Source organism: Hevea brasiliensis, chromosome 9, assembly GCF_030052815.1.
Source record: "Hevea brasiliensis isolate MT/VB/25A 57/8 chromosome 9, ASM3005281v1, whole genome shotgun sequence".
Lineage (NCBI taxonomy): Eukaryota > Viridiplantae > Streptophyta > Magnoliopsida > Malpighiales > Euphorbiaceae > Hevea > Hevea brasiliensis.
In genome coordinates this window covers 24080912-24091337 of record NC_079501.1, presented here as the reverse complement: position 1 = coordinate 24091337, position 10426 = coordinate 24080912, and the positions used below count along the sequence as shown (strand labels likewise).

The window sequence follows — 10426 nt, the reverse complement described above, 5'->3', positions numbered from 1 at the left end:
ATTGAGCCACTTATGTGTGTGACCCAATTTTAATGGATTCCCAATGTTTCAGTCTTCAATTTTCATCTGCTTTTTTTATTCTTTCTCTTTTTTTGTTCCAAGAAGCAGAAATCAGGATAAATGGAATTATTAATTTCAGTTGCTACCTTGATAAAAATGGGCATCTACAATTGAATCATATGCAATTTTAATTATAGATATTAAAATTTAATTGATTCTTTAAAATTTACCATTTTTGAAATTTAAGAGTGAGATATTATTATCAGTGAGAATAAAGCAAACACTGCTCTTCTTCAAAATATTAATAAAAAAAGAGATGGACAAAGGAGGGGAAAAAAAGGAAACAGACAAATACTAATGCTTCCACATGCATTGAACAAGATAAATTAATCTGGTTATTCTTGGCCTGTATTACATCTATACCTATTATCAGTCATGGCGGAATGCCATGGATTTAAATGACCCATATACTTATTCAAGTTCTAGTATTGTGCTAATATAAATACCCATAAGTCTTCTCCAACCTCAGAGATCGAGTGAATTGTTGAAGAAGGCATCACGCTTGAAAGCAACCAGAAATCAAACACATCGATCACGCAGCCAGCCCAGTTTTCATGGAGTGGTGATACCTGCAAAAATAGAGAGAGAAGAAAATAGGATAAGAAAAAAAAATCACCTTAATAAGGGCTGTGAGGGAGTGTGCTAAAAAGAGAGAGAGAGAGAGAGGGAGAGAGCTTACTTCCACACTTGTAATGGCGAGGAACCCTTCTGCCGCAGCCTTCAATGATTCGAACGGCACGGTTAATGTCAATAAGGGCAGCGATTTTAGGGGTGACATCAGGACACACACATTCAATGTGGGTAACTCTTATACGTTCACAACATTGAGGCGATGGAGGCCTGCCATATACTACTGGTTTGCAAGCATTAAGCCCAAGCCTCCTCTCTTCCTTGCACTGTGCAGCACTCAGAGCTGCGCTTGCTGTTTTCACATCCCATGTGCTCATCACACCTGCAACTAGTAGAACAATAACCAAGGAAGCTAATGGCCTAATTGCCTTCATGTTTCCCATAATATTCTTTTCTTTATTGCCTCTTGTGATCTGAACTTGTAGCCTATATATGGTGGAGAAAGACTTGGAGGGTAATCTTTGTTTTCGTTTCAAAGTCTTAAGTACAGTGTCCCTTCGGTATTTCATTGACTTTCATTAGTTTAGGCATTTGACCACTAACTCTAGGCATATGTCTGCCTGTAAAGCCCATTTGGCATAGAAATTCTGATTGTGAGATTAGTGACTTGGTATTTTCGCAAATTCAATTATATGAATATGGTGATGAAGAGATTTTAGTAAGAAATGGCAGTGTTGGGTGGAGCATTATTGACTTTGAATTTTGATGGTTTTGTCGTTTTGAAAATTTTCCATTGGCAATGTCATCCACAGAAGCGATGGACCCTCACCCTACCCAGCTTTCGATTTGTAAAGGAAGAAAATCATCCGTAACTTTCAGAATTTGTGGAATGTTCCTTTGGCTACTTTCCCGTCAGCCACCTTTTTAGACCTTATATATCATACTCATCCGCATGCCAATATAATTGAGCTGTCATTATTATGAATCTCTACTTACTGTTAGGCCAATCAATTTTTCTCCGTATTATTAAAATTTATTATATTTTAATGTTGAATTATTTCGAATGTGTTTAGGATAAATTTTAATAATTATTTTTTAACTTACATGATTATAACATTACGATCTTTTAATTTTAAAATGTAATATAAAATTTCTTAAATTTTTAAATTTTATACAATAAAATCTCTCTGACTTTTAATTATTGATTTTCCAATTAGAAATTATTGTGAACAGTTCTCATATGATATTTTGTCAATATTTCTCTCTCATTTTTTATGTAAAATATAAAATTATTTTTTTTATACATGAAAAATTATTCTGTCTATAGAGAGGAGAAGAATGATTCAATTTACATATATGACTTGAGAGAAAAAAGAGAAATATTAACTAAATTCCATGCTGGAACTGTATATATTAGTGTCTAACTAAAAAATCAATAATTAGAAGTTAGAAGAATTTTACTGCACAAAATGTGAAAATTGACAGTGTTTTATATTACATTTTTAAGTTGAAATACTGTAATATTACAACTAAATAATTTTAAAGATGATTGTTAAAATTTATTCGATGTATTTATTTATAAATTTCATGCTCTAGTGTAAGAAAGGTATATTATCATACATTGATTTAAAATGAGGCATTTAAGCTATATATAATACTTTGTCAAGTCCCCTTCCCTTGAGTTGATTTTTGGAGTAAAATTAGATCCGTTTCATTTTCTTTGTAATTAATATTAGAGTCAAAGTCATAAGTTTTATTCTAAATAGCTCGAAATGAGAAAATTTATCTAAATCTTTTATATAACTCAAACATTTACCTATCTCATGACGAGGGACATCATTTTGATTTATTTTCTTTGATTGAAATCAGATCAAGATTCGAACATATAATTTTATAATTTTAAAAATAATTTTAGTATTATTAAACTAAAATGATTAGGACTTTTAAGGCAATCAAGGCGCAAATCCCTAGCTTAAGAATTGACTGGGCCTGATTAAGATTAAAATATTTAGAAATGATGTACACAATTGATTAATTAATCCGCTCTTTGTGTTTAAGGCTGAATTATCAAACATTTGCGATCAGTATGGAGCAAATTTCAAGAGTAATTTCTATATAAAAAAAATATTAATTTACTAAAAATCTGAGTTTGGATTTCTGAATTCGTTTGATATATATTGTCCTACTTTTATTTTTATTAATATTCCAAATAAGGAAGATTAAACCAAATTAGATCCAACAATTAATATTGAATCTTATTTATAATCCTTTAATGTGCCTATTTAGGAATTATATATGGGATTATTCCCATTTAGCAAAATAATAATAATAATAATAATAATAATAATAATAATAATAATGCTTATGTTATTCCTATATGGGATGATCGTAAAGTGCTGTAAAAAGTTTCAAGCACAGAAATGCAAAATCATATCAATGTTAACTTTGTTTTTGAAATTAGTTACAGCCATGTCAATTTATAATTATAATGGCAACCAGGGTTGGAAATATTTTTGGGTTGGAGGAGAACTAGTTTCAAACAATAATACTGCTAGTAGAATTGGTATTTTATGTCATGTCGTGTTTATACGAGTCATGTATTCTTCTGATCTAACATGACTCATTTATTAAATAGATCATATGATACGATCTTGTAAGCCGTTTAATAAATAGGTCATACAACATAATCTATATAATCCATTTAATGATCCATTTATCAAATAAGTTAGCTAAATAGATTATACAACATGATCCGTATAACTCGTTTAAAATGACTCATATGACCTGTTTACTTAAAAAATTTGAGAAAGTTGCAAGAGAGTGTATAGAATTTAAACTTGAGTATATCCAATACTTATATAATTAATAACCATCTGCGCTACACTTCAACTTTATATATGATCTTCTTAACATGTATACATATGAATTACATCTACTAAATTATATTATAAATTAAATTTAAATTATATTAAAATAATAAATAACTACTAATGTTAATAATTTATTTTATTAATGTAGTCATAGAAATTATTTTTCAATTAATACTAAAATTTTATAAAATTTGTCCCTTTATTTTTATTCCTAAAGATAGATAAAATTTTATTTTTAAATTAAAAATATTCAAAAAAAATTTAAAATCACTATGTAATTTTATTTTATTAATCTTATGTAATTTATTCATATATAAATTGAGTAATTATGATAAAATCAATTATAATATTTGAACCAAATAATTTACTATATATATTAATCAAAATTTCAGATTTTCTTGTTAATATCAAGTGTTTAATAAAAATAATAAAAAATATAAATCATAAGATATTAGATTAAAATTATATTTTTAATTATAAATAAAAAGAGTCATAACAGGTTCAAATAGATCAAAGTAAAACAAGTTAACAAACGAATTATTGCATTTTCTATTGGGTTAAGTAGGTCAATGTAATTAAATCCTTATTTTTAGTGTATTAATCTGAATTAATCAAAATGTTAAAAATAATTTAAAAATTAAAAAATTTTCATTTGTTAAATTTCATCAAATCAAAACTAAATTAAATCAAACCAATATATATATATATATATATGTGTGTGTGTGTAGTTGTCATTCCAATTCGAATTCTTCTAAACCATAAATCAAAATCATGATTCCAGTTCAACCGTTAGCCATGTCTAGGAATTGAACTGAGTTAATAATTTTGAATTTAAATTTGGAGCAAGGGGAGTTTAATCTCAACAATATTTATTAAATTAAATTATTATAATGTAAAATTGTAATACTTTAATAAAAATATTTATTTTAAAATTATAAAGTAACTTATTTTCCAATATTTATATTTATGTATTAATAGTTGTGTATAATTCTTTTAAAATAAATATAAATTTATGTTGGAAAAAAATATTTATAAATTATATTTAATAAATAAATAAATAAAATTATAAATATTGAGATGTTATACTCTAACAAAAAGGCCCTGTTTGGGGATGTCTACCAAATGGACTGAATTATTATAATATAAAATTATATTATTCTAATTCTGCGGGTTGGCTTTTGAACTGTTAATGTGGATGATAGCGTGTTGGGAAATCTGAGACCTGTTAGTCGTACTGATGGAGTTTTCTGCGATGGGCTGGGACGGTGGCTTATGGGCTTTTATTTTTAAGTCGGTAACCTGCTCCGTTTTGTTAGCTAAGTTGTGTGCCTTTTCAGCTCGCATGGATCATGGGTTCAGCTTGGTTATGCTAGAATCAGATTCCCTTGAGGTAGAGTGTCTCGCATTAGAACTTTGACATTTTTCCTTTCACCAGTAATAAATGCAACTGACAGAAGAAGGCTCTCTTTTTCTCTTGGGTGTGACTTCTCTTCTAAGGCTTAAGCTTTCATTTCCGCTGGAGTTTTTGTTGGCTACCCCTACCTCTATAGGCGGGGGGACGGCTCCCCTTTCCCCTGTCCGGATGTTGGTCGCCCTCCTCTCCTTCCTTGGGATTTTATATATTTTTAGGTTTAATTTTGTTGCATGCAGGTTTGATTTAATTTGGAGAGGGTCCTGGAGAAACCTACGATGTTTATAGATTTTATGTGTAGTAGTGGTGGTGGTGGTACACTTTTTATAAGCTTTGCTTTTAAGGGGTCCATTTTAGTAGGAGTGGCATCTCTAAGGACTCTCCCTATTGCTACTTGTTAGTCTCCTATCCCTTGATGGCTGTCGCTGAAGAGCTCTTATTGAGTTTAGACCCTGGTGAGTTGATAGCTGTTGCTGAAGAGCTCTTATTTAGTCCCTGGTGAGTAACAGTGATACTTGCTAATGTCGACTGTGTTGGGAATATGCTCCTGTAGCCTCGCTTGAGCGGTCGCTAGCCATGTTTGGATCAACGTTTAATGCCTCAGGTGGCGACTGGGGCACTAAATCTCATGGGAAGAAGAAGGAATTCAGATCTAGTTTTTCCAGGGTCAGGTTATATGATCTTAGGGCCTTGTAAGAGACAATGAGCCTAGGCTGTTTAGAGTTGGTTTTTTCTCTTGCTTCTGGGGTCTTTCTCTGTAATGGCTCTGGGCTTGAGCTTTAATTGATTTTTACGTATAGGCCATTTTATGTATTTGATCATTCTACCTGTCTTTCAATAAAAAAAATGTCTCACATTTTTCTGAGACATCACTTAGCATCCCACGACTACAGTATTATTCAACTGGAAAATTTTACCTTAAGCAGCTGATTTATTTTGAATTTAATATTCAAAATATAAATATATATTATTTATATATTTATATTTTAAATTTATAATATAAAAAAATTAAGTAAGAATTATTACTTTTTACTTAGAGTTGATTTGACATTGCTATAATTAAGAGTGTATATTAATCGGTTTAGTGTATTTAATATATTTTAATAAATTAAATTAAAAAAGTCAATTTTAATAGTATTCAAATTAATTATAGCTGACAAATTAAATTATAACAAATTCCTGTTCAGCTATGTTCACCATAAGGTGAGAGAGACTAATTTTATTGTTGATGCTTTGAGTCACTTGGGTCACTCTGTTGAGGGTGGATTGACTGCTTAGCCTTCTCTTTTTTTTCTAGTATTTTTATCTTGGATACCTGCTGATTTGTTTGGGACTTTATTTTCTCTTAATTGTATTTTTTTTTTCTTCTTTTTCTTTTTACTTCTCTGATGTATGAAATTTTTTTATTTATTTAATTTTAATTAAAATTTAAGTTTAAAATTTTATAATCATAAAGATGAATATTGAATAAATAGTAAAAAAATGATAATTAATTTATAATTAATTATATAACATAAGCAATCCAAAAACATTCCTAATAATTTCTCCCCTCATTAGTACCGCAAATATTTAACATGATCCCATTATATGATTCTATACGTAGATAATGGATTTGGGTTTAAAATAAATAAGTTCTAGTTATAAATTAGTCATCCATTTATGAAATAATAAAAATAAGAGTTTAATCAGATTGATTTGCTTAACCCAATAAATATATGATTCATTTATTTAATCAAATTAATAAATTAATCTGTTTTATTTGAATACATTTAAATTTATTATGATATTTTATTTATAATTTAAAATATTATTTTATTCTTAATATCTTATAATTTATATTTTTTATATTTTTATGAGATAATAATAAAAAAAAATCTCAATTAATATCATAATTATCTTTAAAAATAATTATGTTACTTAGTATTATAATTGATTTTATTATAACTATTCAAAATATAATGTTTTCATTATAATCATGCAGTTTATATATAAATAAGTTATATAAGGTTATTACACAGTGATTCTAAATTTCTATTAAATATTATTAATATTAAAAAATAAAATTTTATTTATTTTTAGAAATAAAATTAAAGGAATAAATTTAATAAAATTTTAGTATTTGTTAAAAAAATTAATTTTTATAAATACACTGTTACACTCATTTCATATAGGCATTTTAGGGTGGTTTTGCATCCATTTTGCCCTTATATTTTAGTATATTTTATGTTTTTAGCTTTATTTTAGTTTATTTGTTAATTTTAGATACTTTATATTTGATTTTTGTAATTTTGTTGTTTTTGATAGGATTTTGTGGCAAATCGAGGATCAATGAGTGCATTAGGAAGTGATTTGAAGAAATTTGGGATTCTTTAAGCATGGAGGAAAGTTGAAGATATCAAGCTTTGAAAGAGCAAGTTAGCCGAAATTTGCTTGAGACTTTGCTTAAGGTCATGCTTAGGGTAAAGCGATAGTTAAGGAGCGGACAAGTCAAGCACCAAGAAAAGAGTCCATTCTACTCTAAGTCTGCCGAGATTTCTTTGAAGGTCCGCTTAACCTTAAGCGACAGTCGACCAGAGGCTAAAATTTGCTAAGAAGTCGCTTAGGGTTAAGCCAACCCTAAGCGGATCGCCTGAACGTGAATAGTCTTCTTGACTTGGATAATTTTACACCTCATTTCCTATCCAATCCTTGGCTCTTATTTACTTTTAGGGCAACTTTTTGGGACCATATAAATTCATCATTTCCTAGTTTTTGCCAGAAGAGAAAAGAGAGAAAAACGGGAAGAAACAAAGAAAAGAAAAAAAAAACGCAAGAAAGAATAAGAAGAAGAAGGACCACACCATTTCTGCTGGAGAGTCGCCAAGTGATGTCCACTGCAGCTTTTTGAGTTTTGGGCTCTCCTTCCCCTGGGTTTTTCTATTTCTTAGTCTATTTTTATATTTCTTTTGCTAGTTTTATCATTTCCTCTTGTAAATTTTATCATGATAAAATAGTTTTTCTAAGATTTCAGAGTTGGGTTGCACTATTTTGAATCTATTTGTGGATTTGGATTGGGTTTTATCTAGATTTATATAAATATGAGTTTTGATTCTTTTCCTTGTGTGCTTTATGACTTACCTAATGTTGGATCCCATTGGGTCTAGTTTTTAATCTTTGATTGAAGGAAGAAAGGTGAAAATCATTGATAGATAATCAAGGATTAGAACTTGAAATCCCTAGATTTAGAAATAAACTAGGGTTTTAAGAGGATTCATTGATTGATTACAAAACTTAATGGGTTTTAAGTTAATCAAATATCGCATTTAAAGTAGGTTTGGTTTTCTTAAAATACTCTTTGGTTTGCTTGAAAAAGATATCAAAGGATTTTAGAATCAATCACCTTCAAACTCTATTTTCTTTTAAAATTGGATGATCCAAGACAAATCCCAATAGACTTAATTCATAAACCCCAACTTTGGAATCAATTTTACTACTAATTAGTCTTTGTTTTTGCTTACCCATTATTAATTTAGTTAATTTTTGCTTAGATTAACACTTTATTTACATTACCCATTACCTATTTTCTACTTAAATTGCTGCATTTAGTAAAATTAGTTCTTACAAATTGTCATTAGTCTAAATAATCGAAATAACCATAGTCTAGTACTCAAACATAATTCCTCGTGGGAACGATACTTTACTTATCACTCTATTACTTGATACGACCCGTATACTTGCGGATTCACCACATCAAGTTTTTGGCGCCGTTGCCGGGGAATTGTTGTTTGATATTAGATGATTTGGTTGTTTGGTTAATTTAGACATTTTCTTTTTAATTTTCTTTTATTATTACTTTACTTCGTGTTTTTCTTTTTGAATTTTTCTTTCTAATTTTGTTTCCATTTGCTTATCTTGTGAGGTATTTCAAAATGTTTCACGTACAAGTCTTCACAAGTTTTGCTCAATTGCACTTGGAGCCCTTTTATGCTGCTTGGGGAAGATTTAATGATATGGTAGAGAGATTTTCCAACCACAACCTTTCAAATCAGTCTCTAATTCTTTGTTTCTATGATGGTTTGGATGAAGCGACAAGAAATTGGGTAGATTATGGAGCTTGGGCAACTGGTGATCATGTTCTTCAAAGAGGTCATGAGGATGTCATTCACTTGTTGAATGACATGGCGGATTTTGATTACCATTGGCATTGGGACCCTTCACTGCAGGGTTGGAGTCACCAATATCCCCCATACCACAAACAACCCAATATTTGGACCAATCATTTGAGTTTGAAGAAGAGAAAGGAGTGGGACATGAAGAGACAGAAGATAAATTTGAAAATCTCTTTAACCAATTATTGAAGATTCAAGAAGACCAAGGAATGAAACTTAAAGAGATGGTAGCTAAATTGGATGATCTTGAAACATCAATGAAGAAAAATGAGCTATCAATTAAGATGATGAATGGAGTTTATGAGGAGGAACAAAATACTCAAGCTGGGGACAATGGGTTAAACTATGATAATGCTTCATGGGAATTTGAATCTGCAGAAGAAGTGGAGCCTCAATCAGAAAAAGAAAAATCCTTTGAAGATGAGTTACCAATAGAGTTTCCACAAGAAAATGAGTTACTTGAAGAAGAAATAGAACTTAAAGTTGAAGGAAACAACTCTTTTATCCTTGGAGAGTCATTGGAAGATGGCTTATATGGAAATGAGTCAGAAAAGAAGTTGGTGGTTGAGGAAATTGATAAAACCATCAACTTGAGCTCATTGATGGATCTTTCACATACACCATTAGAAGACCCTTATCTCTTATGGATACCTCCTTCATCATTTTATATCCCCCATGAGCTAAAGCTTTCTTCAACCCAAGCATGTGATTCAACTCCAAGTGTTGTTCATGCTACATGCAAATTTGCTTCAAATCTGGCCAATCTTGAGGGCACTTTACATCAAGACCCATATGTCATATTATATGATAATTATTATGGAAGGAAGCCGCTTTTTGATTAGCATATTTGAGAGGGTCAAGCTAATGACCTTAAATAAGCGCTTCTTGGGAGGCAACCCAAGCATATCCTTTTATAGTTTATTAATTTTCCATTTCTTTTCATTTTCATTTTTAGTTTTTACCCTCATTAAACTCAAAAGTGACATTTGCTTATCTTTTGTAGGTCATTTATGAAGATGGGGTAAATTAACAATTGTAGCAAAAAGAAAGAATTGAAGGGAAGCAAGTATAAGCAACATTCTGCACTTTATCCAGTGCTTGTGAACAGTAACACCTTTAAACTTGTGCTAAATTGCTGATATTGCAATCTACTTGATAGCACATGTTTAATTTTGTGTCTTGTGTAAATTCTGTGATATACAACTTGAATGAGGATCAATTTTGATATTTAGGACTGATGTGAGCTTTATTGAAGTGCAAAAATAGTGTTTGTTAAGTTTTACCTTTTAGTGTATACATAATTTTGTAGTTTGTTAGGAATTTACATGTTTTTGTTTGAATTGTGATGCACACATTTTGCATAGTCA

The 10426-nt window shown here is 29.8% G+C and overlaps 1 protein-coding gene across 1 annotated transcript; it reads right to left on the bottom strand.

Annotated features, from left to right (window-relative positions):
- Positions 1–350: 350 nt before the first annotated feature.
- Positions 351–1160, bottom strand: LOC110659512 (uncharacterized). Its single transcript, XM_021817471.2, has 2 exons — positions 740–1160; positions 351–629 (listed from the first exon to the last, which is right to left on the bottom strand). Exons 1-2 carry the CDS (start codon positions 1071–1073, stop codon positions 613–615), a joined length of 351 nt encoding a protein of 116 aa, XP_021673163.2. The 5' UTR covers positions 1074–1160; the 3' UTR covers positions 351–612.
- Positions 1161–10426: the final 9266 nt, after the last annotated feature.

Coding starts and splice junctions, on each gene's coding strand:
- LOC110659512 (XM_021817471.2), bottom strand. CDS start 1,073: ATGGGAAACATGAAGGCAATTAGGCCATTAGCTTCCTTGGTTATTGTT.